Source organism: Wyeomyia smithii, chromosome 3 (genome assembly GCF_029784165.1).
Source record: "Wyeomyia smithii strain HCP4-BCI-WySm-NY-G18 chromosome 3, ASM2978416v1, whole genome shotgun sequence".
NCBI lineage: Eukaryota > Metazoa > Arthropoda > Insecta > Diptera > Culicidae > Wyeomyia > Wyeomyia smithii.
The window spans coordinates 228,816,783-228,839,003 of record NC_073696.1 but is presented as its reverse complement, the minus strand read 5'-3'; the positions used below and the strand labels follow the sequence as shown (position 1 = coordinate 228,839,003).

General features: G+C 39.1%; 2 protein-coding genes across 3 annotated transcripts; one reads left to right on the top strand and one right to left on the bottom strand.

Annotated features, from left to right (window-relative positions):
- Nucleotides 1–40: 40 nt before the first annotated feature.
- LOC129726424 (uncharacterized) lies at nucleotides 41–16,075 on the bottom strand. Its single transcript, XM_055683087.1, has 2 exons — nucleotides 15,810–16,075; nucleotides 41–9,982 (listed from the first exon to the last, which is right to left on the bottom strand). Exon 2 carries the CDS (start codon nucleotides 9,972–9,974, stop codon nucleotides 6,474–6,476), a length of 3,501 nt encoding a protein of 1,166 aa, XP_055539062.1. The 5' UTR covers nucleotides 9,975–9,982; nucleotides 15,810–16,075; the 3' UTR covers nucleotides 41–6,473.
- LOC129726423 (uncharacterized) lies at nucleotides 15,405–21,276 on the top strand. 2 transcript variants are annotated; one of them, XM_055683084.1, is made up of 3 exons: nucleotides 15,405–15,445; nucleotides 17,190–17,331; nucleotides 17,391–21,276. In XM_055683084.1, the coding sequence occupies exon 3, from the start codon at nucleotides 17,401–17,403 to the stop codon at nucleotides 21,088–21,090; it is 3,690 nt and encodes a 1,229-aa protein (XP_055539059.1). In that variant the 5' UTR covers nucleotides 15,405–15,445; nucleotides 17,190–17,331; nucleotides 17,391–17,400; the 3' UTR covers nucleotides 21,091–21,276. The 2 variants fall into 2 exon arrangements, with proteins under 2 accessions (XP_055539059.1, XP_055539060.1); XM_055683085.1 differs by having other exon boundaries at nucleotides 17,190–21,276.
- The last annotated feature ends 945 nt before the right edge of the window (nucleotides 21,277–22,221 follow it).

The window sequence follows — 22,221 nt, the reverse complement described above, 5'->3', positions numbered from 1 at the left end:
GAAAATCATCATCAAATTTGAAAATGACAACTACGCAGTATTAATTTCAAAGAAGGTAAGACCTTTTTTTATTTTTTCAACACGCGCTTTTTGGAAAATTTCATTACTTTCACTATATCAACAAACATAAAATTGTATCAAATAAAAGCTAAGAACTGTAGTCATCGATTACTAGTTTTAAACATAATGTTAATCAAATACTGTTTTTTTCTACATAGGTACTATCCAAAAAAATTTTCCAGGCATATCAATGATTAAATCTAACAGACTTTTGATTTTGATGTTATTGATATATATTTAATACACTTAAGTTTTCTTACGTTCTTCTTTACTTTTTAATTCTACTACTTTACATAGCTGTGAACAGATGCATATTTCATTTTTGATTTCAAGTCTGTTTCAGATCATTTAAGTACTGAAAAACACTTTAAGTCACAGTTGTGTATAATGCAAAGTGATACAGTATTTTTTTTTTTCATCTATCGTTTATTTGACACGGCACAAATACAATTTAATGTTTAACGGCGCCAATTATATCTGATGACTTAAAATCTTTAAGCAAATTTTTTATCCTCGCTGCCGACTACGAGCTGAAATTAAGTCTATCTTAAAACTAGCATATATTTTTCAATCAATGTTTTGTAGTTGAATGGTCGTCTGATGATCGTCGAATGGCCATGAATATGCAGCATGTATGGATTTGTTCTGCTAAGCCACGATGCCATGAGCTGGGACAGGGGCTTGTAATCCTCGGGTCCTGGAAGTATTGTGCGGGGTTCTGTTGCTGGTTATGGTTCGTTGTTGTTGTTCGCTGTTGTTCAAGCCAAGATATCACGAAAGGCCTCGGGTTCTCAGGTCCTGGCGGATTCGTGTGGGGTTCAGTTGCTGATTCCAAAATCGAGGTCTATGACGTGTTCTTGCCGTTTTGTTGAATGTGGATGGAAAGGAATGGGACTAGACTGGGGCGTGGATGGATTTCAGGAAAATGTATATAAGGGACATGTAGGGTAGGTCACGACTCGCCAAGACATCACGAACAGGAACAGCTGGTCCTCTACCCTCGGCCCGGAGGGAAGTTATTAATTAAGATCTGGCGTCACGGTGTACAGGGCATGACCAAACAACGTGCTCTATGTCGTGATAACCTTCACCACAGGCACAGATACCACTTTCCCCGAGCCCAATACGACGGAGATGCGTATCAAATCTATAGTGATTGGACATAAGCCGCGACATCACGCAAATGAAATCTCGACCTACATCCAACCCCTTGAACCACGGGCTCGTCGATACCTTGGGGATAATGGAATGTAACCACCTTCCCAGTTCCCCTCTAGTCCAAGAATTTTGCCAACTGATGATCGTATTCTGACGTACAAGTGCGAAAAACTCATTAAAAGCAATTGGTCTTTCATAAATTTCACCGTTTGTTGCGCCCACCTTAGCCAAAGAGTCCGCTTTCTCATTACCCAGTATCGAGCAGTGAGAAGGGACCCACGCTAAGGTAATCTGATACGATTTTTCGGATAAAGCACTCAGATGTTCCCGTATTTTCCCCAGGAAATACGGAGAGTGCTTAACATCTTTCATCGATCGGAGAGCCTCAATGGAACTGAGACTGTTCGTAAAGATGAAATAATGGTCCGTGGGCATTTTTTCGATAATCCCTAGGGTGTACTGAATTGCAGCTAATTCTGCGACGTAAACAGAAGCAGGATTTTCGAGCTTCTGGGAGATGGTTAAATTGTTATTGAAGATACCGAAGCCAGTGGACCCATCAAGAAGTGATCCGTCAGTGTAGAACATATTGTCGCAGTTGATATTTCGGTATTCATTAGAAAAAAATTTGGGGATCTGCTGCACGCGTAAATAATCCGGGATTCCACGAGTTTCTTCTATCATGGATGTATCGAAAAACACAGTAGAATCAGAAGTATTTGATAAGTCGACCCGATTTGTAATATTCGAAGAAGGGTTAATATTTTGGGACATGTGATTGAAATACAATGTCATAAAACGGGTTTGAGAATTAAGTTCGATTAACCTTTTAAAATTTTAAATCACGGGACGGTTCAAGACCTCACATTTGATAAGAATACGAGAAGACAGGCTCCAGAAGCGGGTTTTCAATGGTAGTACTCCAGCTAAGACCTCCAAACTAATCGTATGTGTCGATTGCATGCAACCCAAGGCGGTACGCAAACAACGATATTGTATTCGCTCCAGTTTGATCAAATGTGTGTTTGCTGCGGAGCGGAAGCAGAAACACCCGTACTCAATAACAGACAATATCGTTGTTTGGTAAAGCCTTAGAAGGTCTCCTGGATGGGCTCCCCACCATGATCCGGTTATTGTACGAAGAAAATTCACTCTTTGTTGACATTTTTTCATCAGATACCTCACGTCTCAACCCCAGGTGCATTTAGAGTCGAACCAGACACCAAGATATTTGTGTACCAAAACCTGAGAAATCGTTTTACCCATTAATTGTGTTTGAAGCTGAGCAGGTTCATGCTTCCCAGAAAAAACTACTATCTCAGTCTTCTCCGGAGAGAATTCGATACCTAGCTGTAAAGCCCAAGCAGACAAATTGTCCAAGGTATCTTGCAATGGTCCTTGCAAATCGGCAGCTTTGGCTCCTGTAACAGAGATTACACTGTCATCTGCAAGTTGTCTTATCGTGCATGAATTTGCCAGACATTCGTCGATGTCATTTACATAAAAAATTGTAAAGAAGGGGGCTTAAACATGAGCCCTGGGGAAGACCCATGTAGCTAATTCGAAAAGTTGCCAAATCGCCGTGCGTAAAATGCATGTGCTTTTCGGACAACAAATTGTGCAAAAAATTGTTCAACATTGGAGAAAATCCTTGTCGGTGAAGTTTACCCGAAAGAATGTCAATAGAAACGGAATCAAAAGCCCCCTTAATGTCCAAGAACGCAAACGCCATTTGTTCTTTGCGAGCATACGCCAGCTGAATATCTGTTGAAAGCAACGCAAGACAATCATTCGTCCCTTTGGCACGGCGGAAGCCAAATTGAGTATCTGATAGTAGACCATTTGATTCGACCCAATGGTCTAAACGACGGAGTATCATTTTTTCCATCAATTTCCGGATACAGGATAGCATTGCAATCGGCCTATAAGAGTTGTGATCAGAAGCTGGTTTACCCGGTTTTTGGATGGCGATCACCTTCACTTGCCTCCAATCCTGCGGTACAATGTTTTGCTCCAGGAACTTATTGAACAAGTTCAACAAGCGCCTCTTGGCAGTGCCGGGTAGATTCTTCAACAAGTTGAATTTGATTCTATCTAACCCAGGCGCGTTATTGTTACAGGACAGGAGGGCAACTGAAAATTCTGCCATCGTGAAAGGTGATTCTATCGCGTCGTGGCCCGGAGACGTATTGCGAACAAAGTTTTGCGCAGGAACAGAGTCCGGACATACTCTCCTGGCAAAATCAAATATCCACCGACTTGAAGACTCCTCGCTTTCGTTGACCGTTACGCGATTCCGCATTCTTCGGGCTGTGTTCCAAAGTGTGCTCATTGATGTCTCCCTCGACGTCTCGTTCACGAACCGACGCCAATATCCGCGTTTCTTTGCTTTAGCCAAGCTTTTAAGCTTGGCATCAAGCTCCGAATACCGTATATAGTCGCCAGGTATACCTCCCTTCTGGAAGGCCAAAAACGCGTCGGATCTTTGCGTGTAGACATCGGAGCACTCTTGGTCCCACCACGGAGTGGGAGGCCGTTCTTTGATCGTTACGCCGGGATATTTCTTCGTTTGGGCTTGCAACGCGGCGTCGAGAATCAAGCCCGCGAGAGGTTGTATTCTTCAAGTGGTGGATGATGTTGAATCGACTCGACCGCTTTTGAAATCATTTCCTCGTATAACTTCCAATCGACATTCCGTGTGAGGTCATACGGAATGTCAATTGGTCGCATGCGAGTTGACCCGTTAGTAATTGAATAGGCATATGGTCGCTACCGTGAGGATCGAGGATTACCTTCCATGTGCAATCCAACCGTAGCGACGTCGAACATAATGATAGATCCAAAACGCTTGGGCGCGCTGGAGGTTTCGGGATTCGTGTCATTTCACCATTGTTTAAAATAGTCATATCGAAGTCATCGCAAAGGTTATAGATTAAAGAAGATCGGTTATCATTGTAAGGGGAACCCCAAGCCACGCCATGAGAGTTGAAGTCTCCCAAAATCAAACGTGGCGAGGGAAGAAGTTCTATTAAATCAAAGAGCAGCCGTTGCCCAACCTGTGCTCTGGGAGGAATGTATATTGAGGCAATACAAAGCTCTTTACCTTGTATTGTCATTTGACATGCGACAACTTCGATGCCTGGAATCGAGGGGAGGTTAATACGATAGAAAGAATAGCACTTTTTAATCCCTAAAAGTACTCCTCCATATGGGGTGTCTCGATCAAGGCGAATAATATTAAAATCATGGAAGTTGAGATCAGTATTTGAAGTAAGCCAAGTTTCACAAAGGGAAAATGCATCGCATTTGTTTTTATTTATCAAAACTTTAAATGAATCCATTTTTGGTAAAATATTTCTACAATTCCACTGTAAGACAGAGATAGAATCCTTCATATACGCAGTTGAATTAGGCATCGAAGGATACAATCGCTGCAAGGAGGGGCCATTGGGCAGTCAACTGTTTCAAAAATGTTCTATCTGTTGGGAGAAATGCTGTGAGAAAAATTTTAATTGGATCGGGTACATTGAAAGTTTCAAAAATCCAGTCCACAATGTCAGAAAAATTTACCAGTCCAGCATTTGATTTATCAACTGGATGTGCAAAAGGAACAACTTGGGTTTTAGATGTTCCAGGTAGTGCTGGGAACTCCTTCTGAGACTTAAAATTTGCAAGCCGAGGAGGAGTTTGCTTCGGCTTTTCCGCAGCACTTTTAGATTTGTTCGTATTATTCATTCCATCTTGAGAAACCTTAGGGCCTCTCCTGGGAAGCTTAGGAGAGGAAATATTTTTCCTCTTTCTAGATTCTCCAGGATTGGCGTGGGACGTTTCTGCTGGTGGATCGTCAGAGTCCGTTTCATCCGAAGACAGCAGATCAAAGGGGTTCGATTTTATGGTAGAAGTGGTCACGGTCTTCTTAAGAATTTCAGCGTAAGAACGCTTTGAGCGCTCCTTAAGAGACCGTTTAATTTTATCTCTGCGTTGTATGTACACCGGGCATGTGGAAAGCTCATGCAGATTTTCCCCGCAGCGAATACACTTTTCAGGGTTTACACTGCAAGAATCTTTCGCATGAGTCACCCCACACTTGCCACACCGTGCCTTATTGCAGCAGTAGGCAGCTGACCTAACTGCTTGCAATTGGTGCAATTCATAACACGGGGCATATACAAACGCACAGGCAGACGAACCCGGTTAATCGAGACGTGGCTAGGGAGAGCAGATCCGGCAAACGTAACGCGAAACGAGTCTGACGGAGTGTATACTTTTTTACCGCTGGCGAGCGACATGGACCGTAATTGCTTACAGTCCAATATCTTCGCTTCAGTATTGGAATTCTTGAAGCAACCGGTTGCGCTTAGGATACACTCGACAGACAGACTCGAATCGGTTATCACACCGTCGATCTCCACGTCTCGTGCGGGAACATACACGCGATACTCGCGTGTAAAGAGCTCGGAGCAAGCTATATCGTTGGCCTGTTCCAGATTATTCACCACGACACGGAGCTTGTTTGGTCTGACTTTCGATATTTCAGTCACGGCCTTGTATCGTGACGTCAGATCTTTCGCGATTTGCAACGTGTTAAGCGATTTACCTCCTGGTTTGAGCCTCATGTAGAGGACCTGTGGACCCGTTGATCCGTCTGGATAAAGTCTGGGACGAGGATTGACTAAAGCAGGGACAGACGGAGACTGAACAGGAAGATAGGGTCGGGTGGGTTCGGAGACGGGGGATCGGGGGCTAAGGGATCCACATCCATTGCGCTCAAACTAGCGCAACAGTACAGTGGCAAAGAAACACGTACCTCTTCTTCTTTATTGTCTTCAATAGAACAATCACCGAGTCTTTCGGTGCTGGAACGGGCAGCTGCGCAGCGACACCACTAAAGCACAATAGCAGGATGACCTTCACTGCGGATTATCGGATTATCTTCACACCGCACTTCGCACTCTATGAAACGCGACCGGGTAAGCAATGCCTTTTTCGACCTTTTCTACACAATATCGGTTTCATAGCGAGACAACCACTTAATGCGTCCGTTTTTGCCGAGCGTTCGGGACGGAATGAAAGTGATACAGTTGAAAAGTGAAAAAAAAATTTAATATATCAGCGGTTACTACTGTTTAATTTTTTTTGTATAAATACTTATTATTAGTACTATTGCTATTTTTCTTGTACAAGTTTTCAAATATTTTGTGAGCTGCGATCATACGTTTGCTTAAAATTCTCGTTAGCCTTTTTCTCGTTAGCCTTCATCGGGGGATTACCGATAATAACAAATTTCGGACTGTACAATTTTTGATCGCCAAGTGCTCCGACTCACCACCGTTGCTCTCAACTAAATGCGCAAAATCCGATAAGCTCAAATGCTCTTGTGCGAACACAAGCACTTTTCGTAGGGTGTCGACTGCTGTTTCTTTTGCTTCCCGGCAGGCTTCGGTTAACGCGCAGAAAATATTTTCCTCCATCAAAAAGTACTTTATCACCCGTGGATGAAAGCGGCGATCGATACAATCGAGTACGCTACCCAACATAGTATCCCTCTCGTGTACGATTGCCAGTTGAAGATACTGGCGCCAGCGCAGACTAATGTACTCCGAGAGATATTCATGCTCATCCTCGATGGTGAGATTTCGCTCAATTGTGAACAACGTTTCGATCACACGAGGAAAGTTCTTTATGATGGCTACGGTTATAAAGTCGTTCTGATCCACCGAGAAGTTTGTAATCACTTTTTCGATAACGTCTTCGGTGTGCTTTGTGCTCAAGATCTTCAGCAATTGAACAATGTGATGTTCGTCGGTTGTAGACAGATCCACATTACAAGTTGATGAATCGAAACCAAAGTGAACTGTCTCGAGAACAGGAGCGGGCAAACAGTTGTAGATTACTGCAAATGTGCCAAGTAGATCTTCCTTGATGCTTGTTTGTATGAATTCGTAAAGTTTCTCTTTGGAGCACGCCTCTTTGAAGAAAGTTTCAATTTGTTGATCTTTATATTGGTTTAATCGAAGGCTATTTCCCGGGTTGAAGTCCACCAAATTCGACGTCTCGAACGATGAAGTTATTGGTGAATGGAGCACCCTGATAATTTGATGGTTTAGAAATACGTTGAATCGATAGTAGGTTGAATCACAAAATCTTTCAGCCATAAGCTGGTTAAAAAATTCCTGTTCTACGTTTTGTTTGATGATGTATTGGGTGAGAAAAAATTCTTGGAAAAACACATGAATAAAGGAAATTGCATTGTTTTCGAACCGCAATAGACCAAAATGCTCTAACTCGAGGTACATTTCGTACTCAACTGTATCATTTGAAAGTAATCTGAAGGCCAACTGTTCGTGTTTAGTTTCAAAGCTTGTACGTATCGTTTGCAACATAGCCAGGTGAGCACGACTGGCCATCGTGAATGATTTACGTGAAAAAACATCGAATCGTTTGTCAACGAACGCTTGCAGAACGCAGGCGAGAGTTGAAAAATCGATTTCTTCAGAATTGTTTGAAAGTTTTTCTTTGAAGATTGAGGCAAGTATGGTTGCGTTTAGCGGAAACCTAAAGAAATTATAGTCGCCACCAAAAAGTTGATTGATGATGCGAATAATCTTACGCACTTGATCTTCGCTCGACTCACTGGTGGCCCAGTAACGCTTCAAAAAGGTTATTTGTTCATTTTCTGTAAACGGTTTTACTTTCAAAATTACTAAATCGTTAAGATACTGTGTCAGAGGTGCTATTTGATGTGGTCTAGTTACAAAAATAACTCGTTTAAACGGAGCAACATTAATCCATTTAAGCATACAACCTATTTCAGCCTGCTGTAAGTCGAAGACATCATCGAGGCCGTCCAGTAAAAAGAAAAAGCGTTTTTGGTCTATCATGTTTCGCACCAAAAAGGTTTGAAACTGGTTAAGCTTTTTGTGGTCAACCAATTTCATCATAATTTCCGGGTTTTCGATCGCAGAAAACAACTGGATTATGTCACTGATGTTGGCCAAAATGGTAAGATGGTCTCTGTAACGATCGTGCCACAACCTGGCGATTCTAGAAAGTTCAATCGTTTTTCCGACACCCACGGTACCACACAAAATGGTTAGATGAGCGAAATCGTCAGCGATTTTCCGAGCTATGAAATTCTCCGGAAGTGGTGGAAACTCGCCTGAACCAATTGATAGGCGGTAGTAGGAACTCCAACCCAACAATTCATCAGCTGAAATAGTTTCAAAACATGCTTTCGTCAGAAGACTATTCAACCGTATTTTTCTATCCTGCAGTAGAATTGATTTTTGTAACAGTCTAACCTGAGTTGCCTCCGAAAGATCGCAAAGCCTAAATTGATCGCAGAAGCTTTCTCCAATTGTACTAATTTCATTTGTGGTTGCAACATAAATTTGCAGATAGCTTAGTTTTTGTATCATGGAGTGGTCAGATGGAGTCAAAGTTAAATTTTCGTCCACCAAGATGAGGATAGGTAAATTGTTCATTAATGGTGCTACTTTTCCTATTATTTCGAGAAATTCTGTTCTTTGGTAGTCGTTAGCTATTAAAGCACGACCAATTAGCCGATGTCTCTGTAGAAGATAAATAATACGATTAATAGTTATTTTGAGATTCACGCAAGAGCTTATATGTAGTGTTCCGGGTTTGGTTTCATGACAAAATTTGATTAGCGCCATTTCTAGGGGATGCAAAGATTCCGGTTCGAACTGTAAGTTGTCACTGAGCTCAAAGGTGTTTTGTTTCTGCAGTTCTAGCCATTTAAAAATTATCTTAACATCTGAATCGATGCGTTGTGAACCGATTCGATAGAATTGTAAAAGTTCCCTTTGAGTTTCGACATCAAGCTTCTGTCGTAGCATCTTTTTGAAACCCGTCACTGTAGGAGAACAGGAATAGAATACTAGCAAAGAGAAGAACTTGTTGATATCCACATCAGTGACAGCTGGCTCTTTTTTTCCATTGATTCTCATCGATTGAAGAAAACCGAAGTTGAATAGTTGTGAACTGTGCTCAACCTGGGCTAGCATAAAGTTATGAACTTTTCTGCGTTTCAACTGCTCAGCTAGCAAGCACTCTAAGCTTTCTCGGAACTGCCGCACCTCCGTTGGAAGATCATGGTTACCTTTTAGAAATGCCGCACGGAATGAATTCTCTGTAAACACGTTTTTAAGCAAAACATCGTAAATTTGTTGTGGTATTGTAAATAGAGGAATCGTTCCTTTCCTGAACAATAATCGTGATATCTTTTCTGCGACTTCGTATAATGGGTCGGCTCGCCTTAGAAGTTCTGTTTTCAACGCAGAATGATTCTTTAGTTTAAATCTACCAAAACCTGGTTGAAAGCCCTCAAGAAAATTGCCTATGTCGCATGTTGGTTGATAGTTGATGAAATAATCGCTAAAATCTTTCTTGTCGGAATAATCGGACATCAACACAACCAGTTCGTGTGTCGATTGGTTCAAAGAATCCCTTAACTTTAGGTATGCTTTGAAGTAGTCAAATAGATTATTATCAATTGTTTTACGGTTCCACTGTCTCCAGTAGTGATGTTTGATATCAAACATTCGAACCGTACGCTTTTGTTCGTGCTCAAATTCCAGCAAGATATCTTCGAACCTGTCGGCAGTAATAAGCTTCCGGCCGATTTTGAAGCTAAGAAATATTTTAGGACAGTATCGGATAAGGTAGCAGAATAACAGATCGAGTGTGTAGTCGGCGTCGTTGTGGTTTGTGTTTTTCTTCGTTGAGTCCTCCATTGATGTTGCTGAAACGAGTAAAAAAGAGATTTCAAATTTTATATACTTAGATAACCGACATCATCAGTTTTAACAATTATCAGTTCTTTGATCTGCAAAACAAAGTATTTTAATAAAAGATAAAAAGGTGAAAATTTTTTAATACACATAAATCAGTTTTTTTTACCGAACAAGAAAAATTAACGAAGTGAGATTTTTGCAATTTTGAACTATTTTGCACATTCCATTGATCATACTGCTGTAGGTCCAAAAATGGTCATGTTTTGGCTTGCTCTAGATCATGGGTCTAAAATACAAAATTTTTTTATTGAGTGTACTAAGCGTATTTCGGCTGAACTAAAGCTTAATAACACAAATATTCACGCTTATCTACGTGGACGTGTTTTTTTCCAAAAAATTGAAATCTGTCCAAAAAATACATTGGCATATAAAAAAGTTCTATGGATATTCTGGTTTTAGAGTCATTGTCAGCTATATTTTAGATAAATTTGGAATAATTTCATTCGTGACTTCTTCGTTTTTTACAGAAAGGTTCTTCAGACATGTTGAGCCTCTCTCTAGAATGTCAGGTAAAATAGGATACATCATAAACTTTCTTTGTTGTAACTCTTCATGGCACTTTCAATTAAGTTTGAAGCTAAATTTGAAATCAGTTCCATCCATGTTAGAGGGTGGCAACGTTAAAGTGATAAACTATACAAGGGATAGTCAAAATAAGTAGAGGATAGGCAAAATTTTGATGAAATTTGAAATGCTGTAGCTCTGCCAAATATTATTCGATTTTAATAATTCAAACACCGCTAAACTGGAAAACTTTCAAAGTTTCATTTTCTGATTAAAAAAGTGGCTTAGATCACCGGATGTAGGAAATATCGCTGAGTTTCGGTAGGCATGTCAAACTTGCTAATTTTTTGATGGATTTGGTAATGAGTTACCTGATAAAAATGCTTATTTGTATCATTGGCATAGATGACAAAATCTTTTCTGAAGCGAATGGTTCATCAAGATCCGGAACCGGTCAAGTACTCATCGAGGAATGGCTATTTTTCATTCGAAAGTCCCCAGAGGAACCTGTAGTAGGAGACATTTAAATTTTTGCATCGAAATATAGCGTCAGGTTGCGGGGGCCTGGTGTGGTTGGTAACGTTTCCGCCAACCACGCTCGACGCCTGGGTTCGAATCCCACTGCCGACATAGGTGTCGATGGTTGTGAGGTGGCGTGATCCACTCACAACCAACCAAACTGGTCTAGATTCAATCCTAGCCGACACCGGGAGATTTTCTGAGGCGAAAAATCTCTGGGATCACGCCTTTTATCGCATGAGGAAGTAAAGCCGTTGGCGCCGGTCCGTTAATAAACGGGTCGTGAGTTAGGGTCCTGAGTGTGGAGTCGCCTCCCTGGGCGTCGGTGATTGGCCACAACAGTGGCAGAACTAGATCAACGAAAAATAAGCGAGAATAAAAAAAAAATATAGCGTGTGACACCTCTATCTTCAGGATTTTTCAACGGGAATCTTTCAAAAGACATTGGCCACTTCCGAAACAACCTGGATGCCCTGAAGGAACCCCGTAGTGGGATAATTCACATTGCTGCAACAAAATTAAGCCTGCGATTTTTCATCAGGAATAATCCGAAAGACATATTTCTGAATACAGACTGCATTGGTCACTACCGGAACAATCTAAATGCCCCGGAGGAAGCCGGAATGGGGACATTTACATTTGTGCATCAAATATAGCGTGCGACACCTTTACCTTCAGGATTTTTAATCGGGAATCTTTCAAAACACATATTCCTGAATATAGGCTGCATTGGCCACTTCCGGAACAACCCGGATGCCCCGAAGAAACCCGTAGTGGAAGAATTTGCATTTCTACATCACGCCAATGAATAGCAATGGTAATTTTCCTTTGGTCGATAGACCTCCCGAAATAGGGATACCATCTGGTCGAAGTTAAAAAACAGGACACCTTTTCTGGGCACAAATTTGACTAAGTCATTCTATTCTTCGAAGTATGAGCGAATATAACATTCAATATTTGATTTAATCAATTTTTCTACGCGAGGTACGTATACCTCGTGGAAAAACGCGTTAATAAAGAAATCCGCGTATAAAAACGCGTAATTTGAAAATCTTTCGATTTAAAAATCCGCGTGAAAAAACCGTTAATTCGAAAATCTGTGTCTGAAAATACCTAGTAAAAAATCTGAGTGTATCTCTGACGATCCACTTTCATCGAACCACTTTGAATTATTACGCATTAGTAGATACTTTAAAAATTCAACACACGTTAACTGTTTCAACTTAAACTTAACAAATGCCAGATGCCTAATGGTAACGGTCAACGCGTGAGAGATTCTTTTTATTATTCTAGTGAGATTCAACCAATGAAAAATTTCGATCGCAGTGAGCGTTGCGACCTGAAATCGAAAACACTTATTGAGCAGTTCTGAAAAATTCTGCTTATTGCCACACAACAAAGTCAAATATCTCAAGAAAATCAGGACAAATGCTAAAATTTAAAAAATTAAATTAGGACGCCCAAACAGGACTTCAAAATCAGGACAAGTCCTGCTAAATCAGGACGGATGGTATCCCTATCCCGAAACCATCACAACTGAGGCATTTTGATACCGCTTGACTGCTCATTTATCGGCTGGTGTATCATTAAAACATACTTTATAAACACGGTCATTTTACTTGTTAAAATTGCCTCCAGAGTAAACAACATTTCGTCCGAAAACATAATGTTATGACCTGCGTGCGTCTTCAGCAGCAACCGAGATCTAGCAACCCTGTCGGCAATATTTTTACGAATTAATCCGTGAAGTTTCTGCTCCACATAAACTGAATATCCAAGGTCCTTTTTGATAACATTTTGCATAGAAGTGTGGCTCATGTTCATTTCACACGCCATTTTTCTTGCAGAACGGCCTGGATTTCGCTGGAAACGTTTCTTCATTGCTTCGATGACCGCTGGAGTCCGAACACTTTGTTTTTTTACCAAGTTTCTTCTTGGGAACAACCGTGCATGTATCCTTGGAACGCTTGATGGTCCTGTAGACGAATAATCTGCTTAAATTCAGATGTGACAGCTCCCTCCTGATTTCTATGTTAGTCAATCCTGGTAGGTGCCAGACTCTTATTTGTTCTCTACTTGAAATGAATTGCATTTTTTTGGAGAACGTAACTGAAAACTGACTGTATTTATTCAGAATAAACATTAAACACGTCACTCTTTCTCAGATGTTTGGCATGTCTCTACAAAAAATACAACGAAAGGTACTTGAATACGTGTATCACTTCTATGTTGCCACCCTGTAAAACCACTTTTAGCCAAATTTGGAACAAATTTTTGCTTTGCCCGTTAAGGCTTTCTTACATATTTTTTTTTGTTTTCTTCCTCTCGACAGAATTACTTAATTGATTTGAATTAAATTTGGGATCATTTTCATTATTTTTTTGGAATCTTTTTGCTTAGAGACGTTTCACAACATTTTTGCACTGAATTCTGTATACATTCTTTTTTCTAATCTTTAAGCCTTTAAGAGCATTTTCTAGATGTTTCGAGCTACACTTACGTAAGTTTTCGTGCATTCCAAATATTGATATAGTTTTTTCTTGAGGTTTGTTTTAGAAAACATGTAGGGGTACTGGGGGTAAGCCCATAATGCAGGCAGTGCCAAGAATATTCACTATGATGATATTCAAAATCAGTGATTTTCAGCCGTCTTCATTTTTTTTGTAAGATTTGGACCACTGCGACCATTATGTTGATCTTTTGTGGTCTTCATATTGATAATCATTCTACCCATGCAAACGTTGATGTTCATGATACCAAACAACCGATGAACGCTGACCGGATAAACCTTAACACTCGTGTTGGTATTTTGATCGTCGAAAATGAAAATCATTTCAAAACAGTGAAAATCAGAACTAGTTCATTCGACGATTAAGGCCCGGCCCGGAGGCAATGGGAAGAGCGCTTCATACTCTACCGTGCGGTGTACAGCATCTAAACATACTTTCACTACCTGGATTGATAATCAACGAAATTTCTCTGAATATCATTTACGCGGCCTTTGATATTCATTCCACTGTTCTGTCATTGAATATGGTGAACGAAATTCATGCATCGTCGCAGCGAGCATTGGTTATTGAGTTGCATCAGAAAACAAATGTGCTGTTACTGAGAACAATTCAATTTTTCCTACTCGTGAATAAACATCGATAATCGAAGGCAGTGGATGCAGGACAACAGCAACGTTTGCATGAATATACGAGTTAACCTTCGCATCTAGCTTTTGTTTTGTTTTTCAAGGGGTGCATTTCAAATGATTTCTAGTACACCGAGAAAATAAAATAAGGACCCCTGAAAAAAAAATCTGTACCCATCTGTACCTTTTGAAAGAAAATTTACGATGTATTTTGCGGTGAGAACAGTAAACGGACAATGTTTTTTATTGTAACCATAGAAAACACGGTATTTTTACTGTAAGCTTGCAAACGATTGTTGTCATTACCATGCTTTAACGTTTTTTGTTGTTGAATTTACCACTGACAATAATTTCATCATGAAAAACATTGTCAGTGACTTCTAAATGTATGGGAAAAATGCCTGAAAAAATGCTTTTTCGTGGTAAGAATGGCAAAAACGATGTTTTTTATTGTTTTGGACAATGACATTTAATGTAAAATTGATGTATTTACAATGAAAATATTATTAAATTATGGTATAACCACAGACAAACAGACGTGCCTCTTCGAACAAAAATCCTGAAAAATCTTCGTCCTTATTCGAAACGATACACTCATGCGCCACCATGTGAGCTTATTGCCTACTTACTTGTTTTCGTAAAACGGCTTTTGTTTTTACTAATGGGTGTGCACACCTGCTTAACTCAACACAAGCAGCATTACTAATGGTTTTTGTCTTTGATAATGAAAAGGCACGCTTGCTCATAGCGACACTAGCGGCATTATTGCCCACTATGCGAAATTTCAAAATTATCGTTATTTTTCTGGTCGATGAAATCGTCATCGAGTGGCACGTCTGTTTGTCTGTGGTATAACTATGTACAATTACAGCAACTTCTAAGGTTTTTTTAATGGTATTTTTTTCGGGCATAGGGATCATTCAAATAATACATAACGCGCTCAGGGGTGGGCGAAGCGTTATATTGCATGTGGCAAACCAAATTCCGCGTTATGTAACATTTGAATGGTTCCTACAGAATCTGTAGCAGAAACAATGAAAATATCTGTATCTTTCCAGATAAATCTGTACTTGTGGCAACACTGCTGTTCACTTACGCAAAATAGAAACAGAAAGTATCTCTCGCTCTCTCACCAATGAGATAATTCATAGCAAAAAAGGCAGAAGCCAGCATCATTCAAGTAGTTTGTAAATATAGATTAGTTGAGCGGTGTTTACAACAATCTTGCTAGCAGCATCTGAGCTTGTTTGCTGTAAGTGCTCTGAGTAATATCAGTTAGTCAGTGTCTGATTCATTCACAGTTATTTCATAATTATTTGTTGAAAGCCGCAAAGAAGCTTGTACATACGCAGCATTGAGTATTTACTTATTCGACACACTTTATCTATCTCGGCAAACATCCCAGCAGCTGATCGAATAAGGCTATTTTTTGCAAATGTCAGTAATATATTTCGACGATTATGAAAAATATCGACTTACCGTAAAGCTGCAGGTATTGACATTTCGTTGATGTTTTCTAAAAATTCTGCCGATGATTTGTAAAATATTTCGCTGAACTCTTTAGCTGTTGAGTTCTCGGCAATTAAATTTAAGTGTGTATGATTGTTGCTACATACCTAACTGTTATGCGTAGTATCTACGTAACCTTCAACTGTGGCTTAGATGATTTTTACGTTTCGTTTTCCTGTTCAATTGTACTTTGAGGGCACCAGAACGACCGTATCACCGATGAACGAAACTAGAATTCAACTTTTAAAACTTTTAAATTGCTAAGTGCACAAATATATCAATTTCGTATGTCAGCAATTCGTGACTACGAAGCTTAAAGAGATTGTAAAGGCTGTTCGCACCTACGCGAACTCTCATATGCGATTGTCAACATGAGAGTGATGACATTCAATGACGGAAACAAAAATATTTCTTTCCTTCTTTTTCGCACTCTACCGAATATCAACAAGTTAACTCACACCAGTGTTTCGAGTGTTGACAATTGGAAGACAACAGTTTCATCCGACATATAGTGGGCGCTGGTGCTGTTTCAAACGTTTTACGAACGAGGCGACATAATACATACCCTATTTTGGAATATGTATAGCATAAACAGTTTTAAGTCAGTTATGACATTCAGTCGACAAATAAGAGTTATTTTCGTCAAATTCAATAGAGACTGTTTTTAATACCTGTTTTGCAAATAAACAACATGAATTTAATTGTAGAGAACTGCAACACTGAGAGCTCGGTAAAAGAATAGTTACCGTGACTAGAGACTCTGGGGAAAGGCGATGGTAAAAACTTTCCATTTTTTTGCTCGACCTCTTTCAATTTGCCGGTAAAGGCCCGAATACACACACGGCGTAATGACGCCTTCTCCATACAAATTAAAAGGCGTAATTGCGCTTTCCGTTGGGACGCCTTTCAGCCAAAATCTTCTAGCTGTGCCTTCTAGTGAAGAAGGTAGTCGTTCTCCGCCTTCGGTCGCGTACTTGACTGCCTTCCGTGTAGACGCATTGTGCCTTCCACACGGTCTTGTATCGCCTTCTTTTGGCGAAGGCGCTGGCAACGCTGAGTTGTATCATTTTCCGCCTGCTGGTAATTCTAGAAGTGTGTTGCTTTATTTTTTCTTTCAACAAACATAAACAAACATGAATTGGGTGGCATGACGACAAAAAGGTTAGCACACGGCGGGGTTCAAGACGGCGTGATTGCGCCTTCCGTGTAGACGAGTGGAAGATGGTAGATGCTAGTGGGCACATTAGAAGGTTTCAAGAAGGTACTGACAATTTTCGTCAGGAAGGCGTTGTCACACCGTGTGTGTATTCGGGCCTTAACTAACTTCGACCGGTTTTCACCTGACATCGCTGCTGAGAAGACATGTGAAAACATTTTTTGGCTGAGCGTGAATAATTTGTGAAAATAATTTGGCATCCCCGCACACGGCTGTCATTTTTGAAAATTGTCAAATTTCGCGTTACGTAATATATAAATGTTCCCAACAGATCGAACAGCAACAGATAAGATGAGGTCTGTATAAAAACTGAACAGCCGGCATAATTGTGGTGCATATTGGAAAGAATGATTCACATTAGTTTTTTCTAATTCAATGATAAATTCGTTTGGTTTGCCTCGTCAACTACGCAGGTAATTGATTTTGTCTTCAAATCGTTTTCGGGACTAAATTCTGCTATTTCAAATTTCAGCTAAAATTCGATGGCGGGTAGAGGAAAAATCACCACTGATGGATACTTTTATCAACTTTACAGTCTTTTGTACGGTGTTCTTTGTTTGCGTGAGGATGATCGATTGTCCAATTATAAAATCGGAAGGGAAATAGAAGATTATGATGCGTTGGACGATGTTGTTCTAGAGGCGGAATTTTCGAACGGAAAACGTGTTACGTACTGTTTGCAGGCGAAACAATCAGCAAGTAGTAAAATTATTGGTATCCAAGATCTGAAGGAAGATAAAAATCTAAATGTATTGAAGTACTTCAAATCGTTTCTGAAAATAACTAAACCAGCTTTGAAACCGATTGTTCCTTTAGGCGAGCTCAGTGAAATGATCATCTGGTGTCCTTATGATATCCACGAAAAAGTACGTGATATATGTGACCAATACAATCCAATTGATAACGATTTGTTCAAACCCCTGAACAAGGAATTCAATTACGAACGCTACAGAATAGTAAATTACAATGAGTTCACGAACCTGCTAGAGCAAGCTCATCCGTTAGCAATATTAGCGGACAAATTTTCGACCGTAATCAGAAAAAATGATGAGTGGAGCTCGAAGCGAGCAGCCAAAAGCTGTTATAGAGTGATGGCCAAAGAGGTAATCAATTGCAATGGACACAATTCTTCATTTCGGGTCGAATTCCTCGACGGGGAAAAAACTTTGCATCCAGATACGTTACTGTTTCGAAAACTTTTTGAGCAAGCTTTAGAAAAGTCTCGAAGAAAGAATGAAACGTATACACTGAAAACGCTGAATGATTTTCTAAAAGGTAATCCTTTTCAACTGAATGTCGACACTGATTTTACTACAGGAAATAACGAAAGCCCTTCCTGGAATGTTAAGGAATATGTCCCAGTAGAACAGGATTTGAAGGACTTTTTCGAACGTTTCGTGTTCTATGCCAAAGTACCAAAGGTGGCTGATATGGAAAAATTACTACGAAAAAGATTCAACCATGATTTCGATCAACTTAAAGATTTTATGGACAAGTGCTCTTACAAAGTAATGTTAACAAAGGCACAAATAAAAGATATTTATTGTTTGATGCAAATGCAACGAGATTCAAAAGAACACGTGGAACCAAAGTTGAATTTTGAAGAAAAAGGTTTAATTGGACTTCAGGAACGTTTATCGGAAACAACATGGAAATTTCTGTACGTTCTCGCCTTACAGGATTACGATTGTAGTGTTGCCCGTGTTTTCTCGGTCTTGAGCAACGATGTCGAAGTAGCAAAGCGGTTTGTTTTGTTGCCTGATTGGGCCAGTTGCTGGAATGAAACAAAAATTCTGTTGTCTATCTTGGCTCATAATAAGCGGCTAGCAGAACAGGGGTTAAAGTATATTGTCTTCCTTTGCGATAGCGTAGAAAGGTATATTGAAGAAATCAGTAAAAATTTCTCGTCGGCTGATGTGAAGGTTATTCTCGTTGGGAAGCAACCGTTTTCCAATACGAAATGGAGTACTTACAGCGATAATTTCGATGTAAGACTTTTATCGGAAAGAGTAAAATATGAAATACTGAACAAGGAAATATCATTTTTCGGTAATCCCGCTGTCAAGGTAGAAATGCTCATTCCAAAAGATGATTTGTTTGAAACCACCGATTATAAGTTGGTATTAGCGCTTTTGAGAAATCAAGAGACAGCCCTTATCGGAGATGAACTAAAAGCCAATCCCTATTTTATTAATAGGTCTATCAAGCAAAAAGCGAGTGAATCCAAAATTGATATACTCGATAAAACAGGTCCAGCCACTATCATTATTTCCGACCAAACAGGTATGGGTAAAACCACCGAACTACTCCATCTAGCACTAGAGTTCAGAGAAAAATACAAGGATTTTTTTACTGTTTATATGAGTAGTTTGCAAGTGGTTGAAAATTTTCTTAAAAATGGCGATAAGATGGGTAAAACAGTGGATATTATTGGCGACCTATTAAAAAATCGCAGTGAATTAGCTAGACTGCTTATAGAGAAAATGATGGAAATGAAAAAATTGGTACTACTTATAGATGCTTACGATGAAATAAGTAATGATTACCAGGAAAAATTCAATGCTATAATTGAATCTATCTGTAAGGTTGGTGTTGCAAAAATTTGCATTACTACTAAACCACATTTTGAAACAGCATTAAGTAAAATACTGCCAAAGCCGGTTGTATGCGTTTTAGAGAAGTTTAGTGTGGATCATCAAATGAGTTATTTAAAAAAATTCTGGAACTTGGAAGATAGCACATCTTTGGAAGCACAAAAAGCTGCAAACCAAAATGCAAGAGCAGTAATTGAAAAATTTTCCAAAATATTACGCGATGAATCATTACTGGGAATTCCTATTCAAACACACATGATTGCGGAAATTTATAAGGATACTATAAATACACCAAACTTTACAGTTATTGAGCCGTTCGAGATTGGTGCCTTGGTAGATAAGTTTATTGATATCATGATGTTACGATATCTAGTTGATTCTGGTTACAAGGAAAATTTGAGATCATTTGACAATGAAAGACAATCAACGAAATCCTCGTCAACAGAAAGTCATATCAAACTTGCACGACGAACGTTCCTGCGGGTACATGACGATGCCACGAAGGATCTTTTCGAAAAATGTACTGTGTATCGCTTAGTACAACTAATGCCTACGGTTGGCTTCGTTCACGAAATCTACCGAGACTTCTTTCTCTCGCAGTATATGCTCACTTATCAGACAGAAAGAGAAACATTTAAAAAATACATGAAGAAAAATTTCTGCAAGGACCGCATAAATATTGCTACTAAGTTCCTTGACTTTCATATTGGCCAGATAAATCCCGAGACCCAACTGAAAAGATTGGAGGAAGATAAAATTTCATCCGAAACCGAATCTACTAATACGGTTAAATTGCCTTCTAAGTTCATCCGTGTTCATAAGGAAAAGCAAATGGAACTATATTGGTATTTCAAAAATCACTGCACATCAGATGAGATATTTACTCTCATCCGAAACAGTTTCAATGCGTCGGTATTCAATGTGTTTGAAATGCTGTACGATAGCCTACCGGAAGAGATAAAATGCAAAGTGAAGTTCCGCTTTGGAGCCAACGAGCAAAAAAGTTTCATAAATCTCAAGCTGATGGGAGAAAATCAAGTGCTGCAACTGCTGGACATCCTAAGAAAAAAGCATCCAGAAACATTTTCTGAATTTTTGAAAGATTTCCAGTTTGACGAAGAAGATTTTCTCGAAGTAGCTTGCAGGAAACCGTTTCTTAAGGTGATTGAATGGTTTGAAAAACTTGATGAAAGTTCGATTAGTGTAGAGCGAAGAGTAGAATTGCTTTCTTATATACAGCACAGACTGCCAGGATATCTAAAATTGGTGGTTCAGCATAATAATAGTCAACTGTTAGATAGCGTTATAGAGTGGATTGAAAAGAAGGTGTCTAAAAGCACTGTCTGCCAGATTCTCAGGGAGCATAACATTATGAAAGTTTTCGTAGAAAATATTGCTGAAGAGGGAGCCACCAAAAAACTGTTGGAAGAACGTCGGATAGCGATGATTTTGAGCATCCGTAATTTCTTCCTTTGGGCGTATGATTGTGCCGTACTGGATTTAGATGGGGAGTGTCTTGCAAAAGTCCGAAATGAGACAATCAAACAACAGTTTCTTTCCCTATATAAATTAACATGATAAAACAAAAGTCTTGAGCATAGCATTTAAAGTTTACAAATCTTGTTCCATTCGAAATGGTGTTCTTTGTAAGAAGATAGAAGAAGATGAAAATCATATGTGTTCCTTTTTAACAATCCTGCAAATGTGCCTACTAGTCTAAGATGAGGATAGTCTATCTGATATGACATATTATATATTTGATATATTATTTATATATTTGATATATTATATTTGATACATGAAATATATAGATATATTTACATATTGTTTTTATCGATCTGAATGTTTTTTTTGTTGCACATAAACGGATTATCAACTCAAACATATTCCTATCCAATGCTTGCTGATGTGATTTCAATTTTACAAGTCTTCAATGCATCTAGTAATACCTTACTAAGTTCCTATTCATTGTTTTAAGTTGATGCATAAGGACCATGTAAGGATAACGTCTCGGTTAGAAGACCTGTGTGTAATATCATACAACATAGGACCACTTTAATCGCTCTCTTCATATCTGGCTGAAGCTTTGCGCGGATTTTCCCTTTATGCTATACATGGCATTTTGTTCTATCAGTATTTTTTTTTAATCACGAATAATTTTTCGAAAAGGGCCTTTGTAAAAATGGTATAGATGATTCTAGATATTTGTAGAATCAGAACGGTCTATTTGATCATCTTCGGCAATGATTTTGTCCTTCCGAACACATCGTAAAAGGAATTCTATTTCGGAAGAAAAAAAGAAATAGATAGAAATAGATCCGCTTTATAGCTGAAAGAGTCAATACGTGAAGATAAAAACCGAAAAAAATCCTAGAAAACAAATAATTTATTTGTTACTTTTTATTTTATAAGAGAATTGAACTTCGGATAAATAACAATTGCAAGTTTTAACGTTTGCAGTAACTAAGAGTTGTAACTAAAAAAAATGGTTTTGTATGTTATTTTGCTGGAAATGGTGCCCTTAGTCGGAATTAAATAATATTTTTCTAAAAAAATAGTTATTGACGTAAAACTAGGTTTTTTGTTAAGGGGGGACCCTACTCTGGAGAGTTAAAAAATAATGAAATTTCGTATTTTTTTCGAAAGTTCAGGGTAAAGTGATGATTTGTGTTTTTTGGCTGTTGATTAAGGTATATTTGGAGATATATT

What these genes read in the sequence shown, in the direction of transcription:
- LOC129726423 (XM_055683084.1), top strand. Translation starts at nt 17,401, where the DNA reads ATGGCGGGTAGAGGAAAAATCACCACTGATGGATACTTTTATCAACTT.
- LOC129726424 (XM_055683087.1), bottom strand. Translation starts at nt 9,974, where the DNA reads ATGGAGGACTCAACGAAGAAAAACACAAACCACAACGACGCCGACTAC.